Source organism: Ranitomeya imitator, chromosome 1 (genome assembly GCF_032444005.1).
Source record: "Ranitomeya imitator isolate aRanImi1 chromosome 1, aRanImi1.pri, whole genome shotgun sequence".
Classification (NCBI taxonomy): Eukaryota; Metazoa; Chordata; class Amphibia; order Anura; family Dendrobatidae; genus Ranitomeya; species Ranitomeya imitator.
Genome location: NC_091282.1, coordinates 984,622,768 through 984,641,535, shown reverse-complemented (window position 1 = coordinate 984,641,535; position 18,768 = coordinate 984,622,768). Strand labels below are relative to the sequence as shown.

Below are 18,768 nucleotides of genomic sequence, written 5' to 3'. Positions count from 1 at the left end.
GCACATGCGTGGCCGTAACTCCGCCCCCTCCTCCCCAGGACATAGATTGGGCAGCGGATGCGTTGAAAAACTACAGCCGCTGCCCACGTTGTGCACAATTTTCACAACGTGCGTCGGTATGTCGGGCCGACGCATTGCAACGGCCCCGTACCGACGTAAGTGTGAAAGAAGCCTAACCCTAAATTTAGCCCTAGCCCTAACCCTAGCCCTAACCCTAGCCCTAATTTTAGCCCCAACTGCTGTTCTCCTGCCGGCCAGCAGATGGAGACAGATGGCGGGCGCACTGCGCATGCGCCCGCCATTTTCTTTTGCCGGCGGCCAGGAGGAGCAGCAGGAGGATCCAGGGACGCAGGTGAGTATTGTAGGGTCCAAGAATCCCCCTATTTCTCAGTCCTCTGATGTGCGATCACATCAGAGGACAGAGAATTACACTTTCCTTTTTTTCTTTTTTTTTTTGCGGTCGCCGGTAAACAGTTAATCACCGGCGATCGCAAAACAGGGGTCGGTAAAACCGACCCCGATCATGCTCTTTGGGGTCTCGGCTACCCCCGGCAGCCGAGACCCCAAAGATTCTCGCGGGGCCGGCCGGCGGGCGCACTGCGCATGCGCCCGCCATTTTTAAGATGGCGGCACCCACCGGGAGCCACAAGGAGCACCGGGGGAGATGGGTAAGTATTGGGGGGCCACCTGGGACCCCTTTTCTCTGTCCTCCGATGTGCGATCACATCGGAGGACAGAGAAATTAAAAATCGCTTTTTTTTTTTTGCGATCGCCGGTAAACGGTTAATTACCGGCGATCGCAAATGTGGGGTGGGTAAAAAAAAACCTGAATCATGTTCTCTGGGGTCTCTGCTACCCCCGGCAGCCGAGACCCCGGAGAAAATCCGACTCTGGGGGGCGCTATTTACTTTTTCCACAGCGCCGTTAATTAACAGCGCTGTGGCTTAAGTACCCTTAGCGGCCGCCGTTAAAAGGCGTGTCATTCAGTTTAGTTCAGAAAAGTGGGATGATTTTTTCTTTTTTTTTTTTTTTTTTCTTTATTCTTCTCACCTGTCATCTCTATACAATCTGTTTTTGCATTCAGCAGCCATTAATCTTTTACAGGACCTTGTTACAAAGTTGTAATGTTTCCATAAAAATCTGTGGATCCGCATAGCGTCAGATTTATTTTTTGCACCCATAGACTTGGATGGGTGAGTCTCTTCCAATTTATGGAAAAAGCTAGAGCATTCTGGTTTTGTTTTTTTGTTTTTGTTTTTTTTTTCTTCACACCCAGTTTTTGAAAAAAATCTCTCATTTGAACACCATAAATAACCCACACCCCCCACTTCCCAAAATACATCTATAGTGTGTATATGGAGGAATTATTTAGTCACTGCATGTGTATTTATTTCTTGCAAATGCCCAGAAGGGGAGGAGTGACATCACACATGAGCAGACTCCGCCCACATTTACTGCAGTTGCAGTGCGCTAGGTTTTCACGGCATATTCCAGCAGCTGCTCCCCCTAGTGTTTAAAAGTGGGAAAATACCAGAACTTTTTAATTTTTCATATCATTAAAAAAATTTTTTTTTTTTAAAAAAAAGTAAATAAAACATTAATTCTTTACTTTTTTTTAGTTGTAAAAAATGTTTTCAATGCACATTCCTTTTAATGATGGAAAAGGTTCTTCTGCTGCAAGCTGCCTCACACTTTGGCCGGGATCACACACAGCGAGATACGGCCGAGTCTCGCAGGTTAAAACCAAGCTCTGGCATCGGCACTCCGGAGCGAAGCGTGCGGCTCCATGTATCCAGAGCTTGGTTTTAACCTGCGACACTCGGCCGTATCTCGCTATAGTATGACTCTGGCCTTTCTCTCAGACTTGATCTGTGCAGTGCTGTAGTACTGAAGGGGCCAAAGATGGAGACAAATAATCATTATTTTTTTTTTTTTTTTAACCTTTTAACCCCTTTCTGACATCGGATGTACTATCCCGTCCATGTGGGGTGGGCCCCTATGACCACGGACGGGATAGTACGTCCAGCGCGATCGGCGGCGCTCACGGGGGGAGCGCCGCCGATCGCGGCCGGGTGTCAGCTGCCTATCGCAGCTGACATCCGGCACTATGTGCCAGGAGCGGTCACGGAGCTTCCCTGAGCCCCCCGCAGCAACGCGATGTGATCGCGTTGCTGCGAGGGTCTTACCTCCCTCCCTGCTTGCTCCAGGCCCGGATCCAAGATGGCCGCGGATCCGGGTCCTGCAGGGAGGGAGGTGGCTTCACAGAGCCTGCTCAGAGCAGGCACTGTGAAGCAGCCTGCACTGCTCTCAGATCGGTGATCTGACAGAGTGCTGTGCACACTGTCAGATCACCGATCTGTGATGTCCCCCCCCTGGGACAAAGTAAAAAAGTAAAAAAAAATTTGTTCAAATGTGTAAAAAATAAATAAATAAATAAATATATTCCAAAATAATGAAAAAAAAAAAAAAATATTATTCCCATAAATACATTTCTTTATCTAAATAAAAAAAACAAAACAATAAAAGTACACATATTTAGTATCGCCGCGTCCGTAACGGCCCGACCTATAAAACTGGCCCACTAGTTAGGGGTTACTTCAGTAAACACCGTAAGAAAAAAAGAGGCAAAAAACAACGCTTTATTATCATACCGCCGAACAAAAAGTGGAATAACACGCGATCAAAAAGACAGATATAAATAACCATGGTACCGCTGAAAACGTCATCTTGTCCCGCAAAAAACGAGCCGCTATACAGCATCATCAGCAAAAAAATAAAAGTTATAGTCCTGAGAATAAAGCGATGCAAAAATAATTATTTTTTCTATAAAATAGTTTTTATCGTATAAAAGCGCCAAAACATAAAAAAATGATATAAATGAGGTGTCGCTGTAATCGTACTGACCCGAAGAATAAAACTGCTTTATCAATTTTACCAAACGCGGAACGGTATAAACGCCTCCCCCAAAAGAAATTCATGAATAGCTGGTTTTTGGTCGTTCTGCCTCACAAAAATCGGAATAAAAAGCGATCAAAAAATGTCACGTGCCCGAAAATGTTACCAATAAAAACGTCAACTCGTCCCGCAAAAAGACCTCACATGACTCTGTGGACCAAAATATGGATAAATTATAGCTCTCAAAATGTGGTAACGCAAAAAATATTTTTTGCAATAAAAAGCGTCTTTCAGTGTGTGACGGCTGCCAATCCTAAAAATCCGCTAAAAAACCCACTATAAAAGAAAATCAAACCCCCCTTCATCACCCCCTTAGTTAGGGAAAAATTAACAAAATGTATTTATTTCCATTTTCCCGCTAGGGTTAGGGCTAGGGTTAGGGCTAGGGCTAGGGTTAGGGCTAGGGTTAGGATTAGGGTTAGGGCTAGGGTTAGGGTTAGGGCTACAGTTTGGGTTGGGGCTAAAGTTACAGTTGGGGTTTAGATTACATTTACAGTTGGGAATAGGGTTGGGATTAGGGTTAGGGGTATGTCTGGGTTAGAGGTGTGGTTAAGGTTACCGTTGGAATTAGGGTTAGGGGTGTGTTTAGATTAGGGTTTCAGTTATAATTTGGGGGGTTTCCACTGTTTAGACACATCAGGGGCTCTCCAAACGCGACATGGCGTCCGATCTCAATTCCAGCCAATTCTGCGTTGAAAAAGTAAAACAGTGCTTCTTCCCTTCCGATCTCTCCCGTGTGCCCAAACAGGGGTTTACCCCAACATACGGGGTATCAGCGTACTCAGGACAAATAGGACAACATCTTTTGGGGTCCAATTTCTCCTGTTACCCTTGGGAAAATACAAAACTGGGGGCTAAAAAATATTTTTTGTGGGAAAAAAAAAGATTTTTTTATTTTCACGGCTCTGCGTTATAAACTGTAGTGAAACACTTGGGGGTTCAAAGTTCTCACAACACATCTAGATTAGTTCCCTGGGGGGTCTAGTTTCCAATATGGGGTTACTTGTGGGGGGTTTCTACTGTTTAGGTACATTAGGGGTTCTGCAAACGCAATGTGACGTCTGCAGACCATTCCATCTAAGTCTGCATTCCAAATGGCGCTCCTTCCCTTCCGAGCTCAAACGGTGGTTCCCCCCAACATACGGGGTATCGGCGTACTCAGGACAAATTGGACAACAACTTTTGGGGTCGAATTTCTCCTGTTACCCTCGGGAAAATACAAAACTGGGGGCTAAAAAAATAATTTTTGTGGGAAAAAAATTTTGTTTTATTTTTACGGCTCTGCATTATAAACTTCTGTGAAGCACTTGGTGGGTCAAAGTGCTCACCACACCTCTAGGTAAGTTCCTTAGGGGGTCTACTTTCCAAAATGGTGTCACTTGTGGGGGGTTTCAATGTTTAGGCACATCAGGGGCTCTCCAAACGAAACATGGCGTCCCATCTCAATTCCAGTCAATTTTGCATTGAAAAGTCAAATGGCACTCCTTCCCTTCCGAGCTCTCCCATCCGCCCAAACAGTGGTTTACCCCCACATATGGGCTATCAGCGTACTCAGGACAAATTGTACAACAACGTTTGGGGTCCAGTTTCTTCTCTTACCCTTGGGAAAATAAAAAATTGGGGGCGAAAAGATAATTTTTGTGAAAAAATATGATTTTTTTATTTTTACGGTTCTACATTATAAACTTCTGTGAAGCACTTGGTGGGTCAAAGTGCTCACCACACCTCTAGGTAAGTTCCTTAGAGGGTCTACTTTCCAAAATGGTGTCACTTGTGGGGGGTTTCAATGTTTAGGCACATCAGGGGCTCTCCAAACGAAACATGGCGTCCCATCTCAATTCCAGTCAATTTTGCATTGAAAAGTCAAATGGCGCTCCTTCGCTTCCGAGCTCTGCCATGCGCCCAAACAGTGGTTTACCCCCACATGTGGGGTATTGGCGTACTCAGGACAAAATGTACAACAATGTTTGGGGTCCATTTTCTCCTGTTACCCTTGGTAAAATAAAACAAATTGGAGCTGAATTAAATTTTTTGTGAAAAAGTTAAATGTTCATTTTTATTTAAACATTCAAAAAATTCATGTGAAGCACCAGAAGGGTTAATAAATTTCTTGAATATGGTTTTGAGCACCTTGAGGGGTGTAGTTTTTAGAATGGTGTCACACTTGGGTATTTTCTTGGGTATTTTCTATCATATAGACCCCTCAAAATGACTTCAAATGAGATGTGGTCCCTAAAATAAAATGGTGTTGTAGAAATGAGAAATTGCTGGTCAACTTTTAACCCTTATAACTCCCTAACAAAAAAAAATGTTGGTTCCAAAATTGTGCTGATGTAAAGTAGACATGTGGGAAATGTTACTTATTAAGTATTTTGTGTGACATATCTCTGTGAATTAATTGCATAAAAATTCAAAGTTGGAAAATTGCGAAATTTTCATAATTTTCGCCAAATTTCCGTTTTTTTTCACAAACGCAGGTACTATCAAATAATTTTTACCATTGTCATGAAGTACAATATGTCACGAGAAAACAATGTCAGAATCACTGGGATCCGTTGAAGCGTTCGAGTTATAACCTCATAAAGGGACAGTGGTCAGAATTGTAAAAATTGGCCCGGTCATTAACGTGCAAACCACCCTTGGGGGTAAAGGGGTTAAGATATGAAGAAAGACATGTCATGTAATAAATATAAATTATTTGTGTGGAGGATTAACATTAAACAAACCTAAAGACCCAATTCATTATTCCGTTTTTTTTTTTCTCTCCTGTTTTTCATTTGCACCTTTATTTTTATTTTTTTTCAATTTGCGCCTTTTTAAAGGGAACCTGTGACGTGGGAAAAAGAAAAAAAAAAAGGCTATTAAAGGGACACTGTCACCTGGATTTGGAGGGAACAATCTTCAGCCATGGAGGCGGGGGTTTTGGGTTTTTGATTCACCCTTTCCTTACCCGCTGGCTGCATGCTGGCTGCAATATTGGATTGAAGTTCATTCTCTGTCCTCCATAGTACACGCCTGTGCAAGGCAAGATTGGATTGAGAATGAGCTTCAATCCAATATTGCAGCCAGCATGCAGCCAGCGGGTAAGGAAAGGGTGAATCAAAAACCCAAAAACCCCGCCTCCATGGCTGAAGATTGTTCCCTCCAAATCCAGGTGACAGTGTCCCTTTAACCTGCCCGGCAGACCCACTGCTGGTAGGAATAGTTAGCTTTCTCCCACGGCGTGGGTCTACGTGCAGGCGCTGGGCAAGTTCAGAATGCTATTAACCTGCAGATTAACCCCATATCTGCATGTTAGTAGCGTTTTTTTTTCTTTTAACATCACAGGTTCCCTTTAAAGTTAGTTTGTTTGGGGTTTCCCGATGTTTTTGGATGATTAATCAATCAAAAGTTGCAACATTTTTGTGCAAATGTACTCCAACACCACCCCCAAAGGGATTCTTATGCATGTCTCGAATTTTTGCAAAAGGCATTGCAACATTTTAATGGAACGTGTCTTTTGCGCTAAAAAAAAGTGCAAAAATAAAGAATTTTTTTTTTTAAACAAAAATGAAAAATATGCTAAGCCGCATGTGAAGAATTTAATTAAAACCTCCCAACAAAAGATGAATCTGACTCTGTAGAGCCTCCTGATGGACCCTGGGAGGAAGAAGTGTTAATGGGACTGACATAGAATTTTTATTTTTAAGACCCTGCAAAGGGTGCAGACATGATGCTTTCTCCTTTCAGAAGTCAGAAGACCGCCGCAGCTTGTGACTGGGCTGTGTCAGTCCGGTGACTCGGTGAGCACATCATCAGATATCACTCTGATGATGAGCTATTCTCGTCACTTGACCATTGCAGCCAATCACGGCCTGCAGGAATCCTCTGAAATCTGAAAGGAGCAGGCATTACTTAAGGAGCTGACACTGGATCCACGAGGGTACTGCCACCATTTTTTATTTTAAGTGTATTAATAAAAAGTAATGTTTTCAATATTGGAGCACCCCTGTAATCCATTGAAATCCTAATGTGTTGATGTAATGGCAGGGACTCTGAGTGTTTCCTTCTTGGCAGCGCTCTTTTCAGCTCGTAACCCTGCTTTTGTTTCTGAAGAACTGCACCATAGTAAGGGAATTATTTATGACGTGCACAGACGTATTCCTGATGCAAATTGATTTAGTTGCTAATATACCACTTTCCTGATTCTAATTTGTTTTCATATAGGTAGCCATGCGTGCCTTAGGTTTTGAGCCAAAGAAAGAAGAAATGAAAAAAATGATAGCTGATATTGATAAAGACGGTTCTGGCACCATTGACTTTGAGGATTTCTTATCTCTAATGACACATAAGATGGTAAGTGGAAGAGCTTGGGGAAGATTTACTATGGTGCACTACAATTCTGGTGCAATTTACATGCCTGGCACCGCAAGAACCCCATGTCATGCCTTGCTAGATAAAGGGCATGACATGGCCTAAGAACCTGTGCTAACATTTTGGCGCAACAAGTCAGCCAACAAATGGTGTACACTTAGGCCGGCTTCACACTTGCGAGTTTTACGGACGTAAGAGCGCAGAAACTACGTCCGTAAAACTCGCAAAAAATACGGCACAATTACTCTCTATGCCCCTGCTCCTATCTGCCGTATTAAACTGATCAGTATTATACGGCTTTCTACGGCCGTAGAAAATCGCAGTATGCTGCGTTTGTCACCGTATTGCGCAAATAAAACGCCAATGAAAGTCTATGGAAGCCCCAAAAATACGGATTACACATGGACCAGCAGTGTGACTTGCGAGGAATACGCAGCGGTGTTAGAGAGAAAAGCCGGCAATTCAGTGCGGTGTACAGTAAAATCACACTGACAGCTGACATTAGAATAGGTAGAATAAATATGTACACATAGAATAGATATATATATATATATATATAAAGACACATATATGTATATATATTCTTACTTCATACAGCCGCGATATAGCAAAAAGCCGGTAATTCAATTACCGGCTTTTTCTTTCTCCTTCCTAAAACCCGACATGATTTGAGACATGGTTTACATACAGTAAACCATGTCTTCTCTCCATTTTTTTTGCAGATTCCACACTACTAATGTCAGTAGTGTGTATCTGCAAAATTTGGCCGTTCTAGCTCTTAAAGGGTTAAATGGCGGAAAAAATTGGCGTGGGCTCCCGCGCAATTTTCTCCGCCAGAGTAGTAAAGCCAGTGACTGAGGGCAGATATTAATAGCCTGGAGAGGGTCCATGGTTATTGGGCCCCCCCCCTGGCTACAAATATCTGCCCCCAGCCACCCCAGAAAAGGCACATCTGGAAGATGCGCCTATTCTGGCACTTGGCCACTCTCTTCCCATTCCCGTGTAGCGGTGGGATATGGGGTAATGAAGGGTTAATGCCACCTTGCTATTGTAAGGTGACATTAAGCCTAATTAATAATGGAGAGGCGTCAATTATGACACCTATCCATTATTAATCCAATTGTAGTAAAGGGTTAAATAAAACACAAACACATTATTTTAATGAAATAAAAAGAATGGTTGTTGGAGTATTTTATTCTACGCCCAATCCAGTCACTGAAGACCCTCGTTCTGTGAAAGAAAAAACATAATAAACCAACAATATACTTACCCTCCGCAGATCTGTAACGTCCAACGATGTAAATCCTTCTGAAGGGGTTAAAACATTTTGCAGCAAGGAGCTTTGCTAATGCAATGCTACTCCTCGCTGCAAAACCCCGGGGAATGAGTCTAAATATAGATCAATGAGCTATATTTAGCTTCATTTGCGGTGAGGCGCCCTCTGCTGGATGTTCATAGATCGTGGGAACTTACCTAGAAAGCTCCCAGGCTTTCTAGGAAAGTTCCCACGATCTATGAACAGCCAGCAGAGGGCGCCTCACCGCAAATGAAGCTAAATATAGCTCATAGATCTATATTTAGACTCATTCCCCGGGGTTTTGCAGCGAGGAGTAGCATTGCATTAGCAAAGCTCCTTGCTGCAAAATGTTTTAACCCCTTCAGAAGGATTTACATCGTTGGACGTTACAGATCTGCGGAGGGTAAGTATATTGTTGGTTTATTATGTTTTTTCTTTCACAGAACGAGGGTCTTCAGTGACTGGATTGGGCGTAGAATAAAATACTCCAACAACCATTCTTTTTATTTCATTAAAATAATGTTTGTGTTTTATTTAACCCTTTACTACAATTGGATTAATAATGGATAGGTGTCATAATTGACGCCTCTCCATTATTAATTAGGCTTAATGTCACCTTACAATAGCAAGGTGGCATTAACCCTTCATTACCCCATATCCCACCGCTACACGGGAATGGGAAGAGAGTGGCCAAGTGCCAGAATAGGCGCATCTTACAGATGTGCCTTTTCTGGGGTGGCTGGGGGCAGATATTTGTAGCCAGGGAAGGGCCAATAACCATGGACCCTCTCCAGGCTATTAATATCTGCCCTCAGTCACTGGCTTTACTACTTGGGCGGAGAAAATTGCGCGGGAGCCCACGCCAATTTTTTCCGCCATTTAACCCTTTATTTTAAGAGCTAGAACGGCCAAATTTTGCAGATACACTCTACTGACAGTAGTGTGAAATCTGCAAAAAAAAAATGGAGAGAAGACATGGTTTACTGTATGCAAACCATGTCTCAAATCATGTCGGGTTTTAGGAAGGAGAAAGAAAAAGCCAGTAATTGAATTACCGGCTTTCAAGCTGTATAGCGCTGGAAAAAATATTAATATATATACATATATGTGTCTAATGAGATAGAGAGAGAGATAGAGAGATATATATATATATATATTATATTATATTATATTATATTTTCTTTTTGGGACACATGGATCATTTCTATAGCGGTATGTTGGTTTTGCAAGCCTGCGAGAAAACCACGCAGTACGGATGCCATACGGATTACATACGGAGGATGCCATTGCCAAAAAACGCTGACACACCCTGCCTACGGAGGAGCTACGGACCACTATTTTCGGGACATTTCAGCGTATTACGGCCGTAATGTACGGACCGTATTTTCATACGCTGAGTGTGAAGCCGGCCTTAGACTGGATAGTCTGCAAATGCACCATATATATCATCCAGTGTGAGTGGCCATGGTAAATCTGATACATTTGTATCTAGTTTGAAACTTTAGACTTTATATTTTATGTAATAATCTCTGCATAACTTTGTGTAAAACTTTCTGTTGATTTTTACTTTTACAACTAGAGTGAGAAAGACTCTAAAGAAGAAATTATGAAAGCTTTCCGGCTATTTGATGACGACGGCACAGGAAAGATCTCTTTTAAAAACCTAAAAAGGGTTGCCAAAGAATTGGGTGAGAACCTCACAGATGAAGAATTACAGGTATGTAATGCCACCCTAATGAAGGATATCTAAAGACTGGCGGTATTATTGTCTTGCGTAAATCTGTAGAATGAGACCTTTGCCTCCTATCCCAGATTGTCATATACTCCAGCACTATCGTCTGTAAAAGGTTGTTGGCAGTCACCACTAAAAAAATGCAATAAGAAATTATCTAAATGTATCCACCCCAAAATGGAATCATTAAAAACCCTGTTGTACTGAAAAAAAATAAAAATAAGGCCTCCCACAGCTCTATTACGCTAAATAAAAATGGTATGAGTCTCAGAAAATGGCGCTGAGAAAATAACTACATTTTATTCAGTCGCCATGACAGCACAACGAGAGAGAGGGGATCCGCCCTTCAGGGACAGGAAACCTCAGACATAAAAAGGGCGGCACCTCACTCCCCCGCCAGTTGGTTTCCTGTCCCTGACAGTGGAACCTCTTCAGACAGGCCCCGAGAAGAGGGTCGAAGAAAAGAATTTATCCCACGCCTGACAGGCCGATGCAGGTAGCGGGGTCCCCCTACCTCGGCCTGGTCAGGTAGATGGAAGCACCACACGGCAGGGGCACTGTTGGTGTAGGTGTCGGCAGGAGGAAGCGGCCCGAGGCAATAAGGGCCTTGCTTCTACGACAGCTGCTTTTTACCTGGGGGTCTCCAGGGTGCCGCTTCTGCTGGGGCCTCCGGGGTCGGTCCGCCGCTTGCGCTGGGGTCTGCGGTGGCTGGAGAGAGCTGCCGTCCTTGTCCGGCGCGTCTGCTCAGCGCCGCAGCGGCATCCGGAAGAGGCGTGTCCGGATGACGTCGCGAGCGGCGCGGGGCGATGACGCGGCCGCGCATGCGCGGTAGCGACCTCTCCTAGCTAATGGCGACGCCGGCGTTTGGGGAGGGATTTTTTGGCCACGGGGGGTCCAGCGCTTTAAGCGGGCGCCTAGCGGTCACGACCCTACCAGTGCAGTACCGGTCGTCGGCAAGTGATTTCCCTGCTGATCCCCATCCGGGGGTGGTGCCCAGGGGGAGGCATTTAACTGAAGCCTCAGCATGTTCCTGTCTACCATTTCCGGTATGGAGTCTCTGGAAGGAACACCGCAGCTGGGCGGTGAGCAGCAGCAGTCACCTGAACAGCCTTTGAGCAGCTCCCAGCGGCGTTCTAGTGGCAGTAGTCATGCTGGTAGAGCTAAAGAGGCTCAGAAATCAACTAAGTCCTCAGGCCGTAAGGAATCTCCGGCTAAGAAGGACCCCCCGATCACGGTACCATTCGCTGCAGGGATGGGTAAGTGAGCTTCGTGAAAGTACGTTTTCTGATAGCTGTCCCTCCTTGTATTCCCTCTCTCCTTATTAGGGGAGGAAATCTGTGTCCAAATCCAAACATAGGGAGTGTGCCATCTGTACGGAGCCGCTTCCAGATGGACATAAAAAGAAATTGTGCAGCATCTGCATTCAACGGTTAATTGAGGACGAGGCCCCTGACCTTACGTCTACTCTTAGGGATTTGGTTAGACAGGAGGTCAGAGATTCCATGAGGTTTCAGAAGACAGTTTCAAAAAAGAGGAAAGAGATATTATCCCCAGCCTCAGATGTGGATTCAGACACGGGTGGTGTGAGCTCGGATTCTCATCCGTCATCATCAGAGGACGTGGAATCTAGTCGAACCTGTCTATCACTGGATAGGATTAACCGCTTAGTCAAAGCTGTCAACAACACTATGGGCATTGAGGAGACCCAGGCGGAATGTTCCATCCAGGACATAATGTTTAAAGGCATAGATCGCAAATCCAGAAGAGTATTTCCGGTAGTTGATAAAGTTAAGTCACTGATTACGAGAGAATGGAAGAAACACGAAAGGAAGGGGTCACTCCCACCAGCATTCAAAAGAAGGTATCCCTTTGAGGAAGAGGCTTCTTCCTCCTGGGACAAGGTCCCGAAACTGGATGCGGCGGTGGCCAAAGCATGTAAAAAAACGTCTCTCCCATTCGAGGATCTGGGAAACCTAAAGGACCCGCTTGATAGGAAAGCTGAGGTATTCCTTAAAGGAGCTTGGGAAACGTCAGCAGGTTCCCTGAGGCCGGCGATTGCGGCCACCTGCACTGCCCGGTCGTTGATGGTATGGCTGGGTCATCTAGAAGACCAACTCAAGGATAAGGTTCCTAGGAGCGAAATCCTGTCATCTATGTCTATGATTCAGGATGCAGCAGCCTTCCTTTCGGATGCGTCAGCCGATTCCGTTAGGCTAGCCGCAAGGTCCTCAGCACTGTCTAATGCAGCCCGTAGAGCTCTTTGGATAAAATGCTGGCCAGGAGACTTACAGGCCAGATCGAAACTATGTGGCATCCCCTGTGAGGGGGTTCATTTGTTTGGGCCAGTGCTGGATGAGCTTCTAGAAAAAGCGGGTGACAGTAAAAAACGATTCCGTCTTCTAACAAGACCCTTCTATAGACGGGACTACAACAGAGGAGGGCCGTATCGCCGAAGATCGGACAGAGATTCAAATAGAGAATCGACCAGATATAACTCTTACAGAAGAAGAGGTAGAGGTTACATGTTTAACTCTTCTAGAGACTCTAAAAAGCCTCAATGACTGGCGGCTCAGGTGGGCGGTAGGCTGTTGGCCTTCTACCCAGCCTGGTTGAAAATCACCAATAGTCCATGGATACTCAGTATCATTAAAGAGGGGGTTAAAGTTCCAGTTCCACCATACCCCCCCAGGACAAATTTAAATTAACTCCTATCCGTTCTTCTCCCGCAGAACAGTTGGCGTTGGAGTCAGAGGTTCGAGATCTCCAAAAAAAGGGGGTTCTCGTTAAAGTACCTACGGAGGAACAAGGTACGGGGTTTTACTCCCCTTTATTCCTGGTAAAGAAGCCAGATGGGTCATATCGTACCATCATCAATCTAAAGGGCCTGAATGTATTCACAGATTCCATTTTAAAAAATGGGATCAGCAGGAAGTCGGCAATAAAGCTTCTTTTTCACAATTGCTTCATGGTTGTCTTAGATCTGAAAGACGCCTATTACCATGTCCCGATACATGCAACTCATCAGCGCTTTCTCAGGGTGGCGGTTTCTTTTGCCGGCACAGTAGAGCACTTTCAATATCGGGCACTCCCCTTTGGTGTTGCAGTCGCACCTCGGGTGTTCACTAAGATTATGGTGGAGGTTATGGCACACCTTCATGAGCAAAACATACTAATAATTCCCTACCTGGATGATTTATTGATCGTTGGGCGTTCAGAGGTACACTGTAAAGAACAGTTGGAGAAAGTGATGGCAGCATTGCACAACTTAGGATGGATTATCAATCTCAAAAAATCGCGTCTTCAGCCCTCAACATCACAGCAGTTTTTGGGTCTTACTGTGGATTCGAGTCAGCAGGAATGTCGCCTGCCAGACTCAAAAGTTGATTCTATTCATCGGCTGGCCTCCAGAGCAATTAATAATCCCGTAGTCTCCTTAAGAAGTGCTATGTCACTCTTAGGTTCACTTACTTCTTGTTTTCCGGCGGTGATGTGGGCACAGTTTCACTCCAGGTCTCTGCAATGGGATGTTCTGCATAATTTTCGGCGGCTGGGCGCTAACCTTGATAAAAAAATTTCCCTATCTGTAGAGGCCACGGGTTCTCTAAGTTGGTGGACGCACATCCCTAATCTGCGTAGAGGTGTACCTTGGACAAATCAGATAACACGAGTGATAACAACTGATGCTAGCCCCACGGGTTGGGGGACACACTGGGAAGACAATTGCATTCAGGGTCTGTGGTCCCTATCTGAGCGGGACACGTCCTCCAATCTGAAGGAATTGATGGCGGTAGAACGCGCCTTGGATAGGTTCCTTGTACCTTTGCAGGGTAGACATGTTAGACTACTCTCTGACAACCAGGTGACCGTTGCTTATGTGAACCACCAGGGAGGTACACGGTCTAGATCATTAATGAACGTTACAAATCGTATTTTTCAGATGGTCGAAAATCACCTGCTCTCCCTTACGGCCCTTCATATAAAGGGAAATCTAAATACCATGGCCGATTATTTAAGCCGCAACGAGCTCAAACAAGGGGACTGGTCTCTAAAACCGGCTGTCTTCAATCAGATCGTGCGGTTGTGGGGATGTCCAGAGATAGATCTGTTTGCCAGTCGGGGAAACAAGAAACTTCATCAATTCTGCTCCCTAGATCCAAGAGACAACCCGTATGCAATCAACGCTCTTCTGATCTCCTGGAACTTCAGTCTCGCCTATGCTTTTCCCCCTCTGAATCTGATTCCTATAGTTCTGAGGAAAATTCGGGAAGACAGGGCCCGAGTGATATTAATAGCTCCGTTTTGGCCCAGAAGGTCTTGGTTCCCATGGTTGAGAAGCATGTCCATTTCCCAACCATGGATCCTCCCAGAAATTCCAGACCTCCTCTCCCAGGGTCCAGTCCTACATCCACGAGTAACCAACTTGCACCTGACAGCGTGGAACTTGAGAGGTCACTTCTGAAAGGGAAGGGATTCTCTCAAAATCTTGTAAATACTCTGCTTAAAAGTAGGAAAGCCTCCACGACTAGCATTTATGTTAGGGTATGGAGGAAGTTCCTATTAAGTTCAGGAGCACAAATCGATCAAAAACCTGATATTGCTCAAATCTTAGAATTTTTACAGAAGGGCCTAGAATTAGGCTTAGCCACCAGCACCCTTAGAGTTCAGGTTTCAGCTCTAGGGGCACTATATAATTCCAACTTAGCCAGTAATCACTGGATAACAAGGTTTTTCAAAGCGGTCACCAGATCCAGGCCGGTTGTTAAACAAAAGATAGTTCCATGGGATCTAAATCTTGTGCTCTCGGCTCTAACACAAGCTCCGTTCGAGCCTATTGACTCTGTTCCAATCAAAATCCTGTCGGTCAAAACAGCCCTCTTAGTTGCCCTTACATCGGCAAGAAGGGTTAGTGATCTTCAGGCATTGTCCAGACAACGTCCATATATGCAATTTATGGAAGATGGAGTGGTGATGAGGCCTGACCCTCTTTATCTTCCAAAGGTTGCGTCAAAATTTCGTAGATCCCAGGAGGTGATCCTACCTTCATTTTGTCCTAATACCTCTAACGATAAGGAGCAGAGATTTCATTGTTTGGACGTACGTAGGTGCCTTCTCAAATACATCTCAGTAACAGATACCTGGAAAAAAGACCACTCCTTATTTTTATCCTACCAGGGGGTTAGGAAGGGTCTTAGGGTATCAAAAAATACGCTAGCCAGATGGATTAGGGAGGCGATATCTCTTGCTTATACCGCAGGTGGCGTGGAAATTCCAGAAGGTATAAAGGCTCACTCCACTCGTGCAGTAGCCACATCCTGGGCTGAGAGAGCAGAAGTATCGACTGAGGACATCTGTAAGGCGGCCACATGGTCTTCTCCATCCACCTTTCTTAGACACTATAGATTAGATCTAGGTGGCTCCTCCGACCTCACGTTTGGGAGAAGGGTGCTGGAGGCTATTATCCCTCCCTAGTCACTTTTTCACTTCTCTGAAAGTCTCTCGTTGTGCTGTCATGGCGACTGAATAAATACGTACGCTACTCACCTGGTAGCGGTGTTTTTTCAGGAGCCATGACAGCACCCTTATATTCCCTACCCTATTTGCTTATGGGTTCAACACTTCCTTTAGGAAATTCCTAAGTTTATTCACTGGGTGAATTGTACCATATATTAATATTGTTTATGTGCTACTAACCTAGAAGGTCCTTTCATACTCTGTAAACAAACTGGCGGGGGAGTGAGGTGCCACCCTTTTTATGTCTGAGGTTTCCTGTCCCTGAAGGGCGGATCCCCTCTCTCTCGTTGTGCTGTCATGGCTCCTGAAAAAACACCGCTACCAGGTGAGTAGCGTACGTATTTTCACAATTTCTTATTACGTAGAGTTTTTTTTCCCATTTTTCAGTGTAATATATGGGGTCATACAAATATGCAACTCATCGGCCGAAAAAAAAAAAAAAAAAAAAAAAAATAGCCATTATACAGCTATGTGGGTGGAAATACTAAAAAGTTATGGCTCTTGAACGAAGTGGAGGAAAGAACGAAAGCTCAAAAAAATATATACCCCTTTATGGATCAGATGTTTGTTAGTTTTTTTTTAAACGGTATTCCTAAGATTTTGATTAACTGTTCATCGTATCCTACCAGTAACATGATTCATTTTCCTATGCAGCCTTCCAGAGAGTCTCAACCCTATGTAGTGAAAGGTCAGCCAGTGTTGATACACATGCACCCAGGGCTGTGGAGTCGGTATAAAATGGTCTGACTCCTAAAATATATCATAGATTGGGTACAGCAGTACAATACAGATGTGCTGTAAATGTTTTCATAATAATGATTTGGGAAAGTGATGAAAAGTCCTATAAATGTCTGCTCTGTTCCTGATCTAAGGATCTGGGCTTTTAGCTGAGATGAATCTGTGCTTCACTTTATGCACGTGCTCAGTAGTGATGGGGAATCGGGAATCAGATGTTTTGGCTTACTGACTCCACAGCCCTGCGTGCACCGTTCCAGCCTGATTTGCTCCTGCATAAAGCACTGGCTTTCCATGTGCAGTGCGTTTACACGTTCGCAGTTTGCCCATTCTTCATCACGCAGAGAAGACTGATGTGACTGTCATGTCCCATTGTCCCACTATGCACCATCCTGCTGTATGACGGCTGCAACAGAGTATTGCAACAAGAGGTCCATGAGAACCAGCAATAAATAAGCAATGGTTTAAAGCACCCTCCAGTAATTTTTCTTTTTTTTTGGTAACAGCTGAAGTGGCGCTTTATACGCAAGTCCCCTGCCTGGTCCTATACTCTTTCTCTGGCGCCTTCGCCATTTCTTTTTTTTTTTTTTTTTACCTGGTCTGGTATCACGATGCCATCTTGTGAGCACAGCCTCTGACTGACAAGCTCTCAATGTGAGTCTGAGCCGTAACGAGGCCTAAACGAGGCTCTCATAGACTTGCATTGATGAAACTGCATAAGATGGCCTGGAGCGGCGGCAAAAACTGGTGAATATACCGGAAGGTGAGTGTGAGACGGGGCGAAGTGGACTTGGATTTTCAGCACCACTACAGCGCTGGAGTTGTGCTTTACTTAGTGTGATCATGAGTTAATGGTATTAATTATATTTTTTGTTTCAATAAAATAGGGTTGGTTTGTGTTTTATTATAATCCCTCAACATTTTAGTGTTTTATATTATAATTTTTTCACCCAAATCTGGCCCAATGAATTGACATCATCTCACTGGTAATTTTATTATATTTGTTGTCAAGTGTTAAAATCCAAGACTTGCTGTGTACAGTCTGGGCTGCGTGGTGCGGACACTTCGTGACTGTCATTAATAATGACCCAATCTTGCTTTAGGAAATGATTGATGAAGCCGATCGTGATGGAGATGGGGAAATCAATGAGCAGGAATTCCTTAGGATCATGAGGAAGACGAGCCTTTACTAAGTTGATTGTGGGAAAATTGCGAACACTGTGACGATCTACAGGAAAGACGACCAAAAAAGCTATTTGGAATGGCCTGTTCTAAAAATTGTATCAGGACTTGTTTACTTCCTAGCGATGTGTATTGTTCTGTTCAAGCCTTTATACGGATCCTTGGATATGTGCCAATACTACGAGCATGGCTACACAACCTCTATATTACGAGCTGTGATGTGTGAGCAATGGTACATTATTAATATGTATTTCCTTCAGCATAGGCCAGTTATTCTCTGTGTCTTACCTCCTGTTTATTGCTTTGTATTGGATGAATGGCTGCTGCTTTATTCTTCACTATTAGCTTTGTGTGTTAATGTTTACTGTAGTAGATGAACTTAAAGATTTTGTAATAAACCTATTTTTTTTTTTTAAAGTTGCTCGGTTCTGAGTTTTTTTTTTTTTCAATTTGGTATTTTATATTCACTAGAAAGTTGTTTTTTTTTTTTTTTTTGTTTTAAATTATTATAAATGTTCTGATATGATTCCTAATATCAAACCAACCCGCCTGGTACTCCAGAAAGTAGTGTGTGAATTAGTCAGGTGGCCTTCTGTTACTGCGCTTTGCTCCACTCTAGATTATGGGTATTCTGGAAAAAAACCTGATCTATTTTAGAACCATGAGCATGCATCACTTCTTCCTCTTTACGGCCTTTTCACATTTGATGTGGGGCTCTTTTTTTTTTTTTTTTTTTTCCCAAAGACTTTTACTGCAAATCCATGTAAAAAAAAAAAAATCGATCAAATACTCTTTGAATAAGCTTTCTATTAGTTTTACTGGAAATTTTTCCGAATAACATGGGGGGAGGGAGTCCTGTGTGCACTAGAGGCATTTTTCCAATTTTAAATCGGTCGGAAACTTATTCAAAGGGTATTTGATGCGTTTTTTTTTTATGTGGATTTAAGAGCATAATCTATGTAGACATCCTCATCAAACCTTGTGTGAACGTACCATAAGCCTA

At 43.9% G+C, this 18,768-nt stretch overlaps 1 protein-coding gene across 1 annotated transcript in view; it reads left to right on the top strand.

Annotated features, from left to right (window-relative positions):
• Positions 1 to 18,176, top strand: part of LOC138656716 (uncharacterized) — a 38,567-nt gene extending 20,391 nt beyond the window's left edge. The window contains exons 3-5 of the mRNA XM_069743907.1: positions 7,166 to 7,290; positions 10,185 to 10,322; positions 17,687 to 18,176. Coding sequence (XP_069600008.1) covers positions 7,166 to 7,290; positions 10,185 to 10,322; positions 17,687 to 17,776 — 353 coding nt within the window. The 3' untranslated portion in view covers positions 17,777 to 18,176. The remainder of the gene's footprint in view (positions 1 to 7,165; positions 7,291 to 10,184; positions 10,323 to 17,686) is intronic.
• The last annotated feature ends 592 nt before the right edge of the window (positions 18,177 to 18,768 follow it).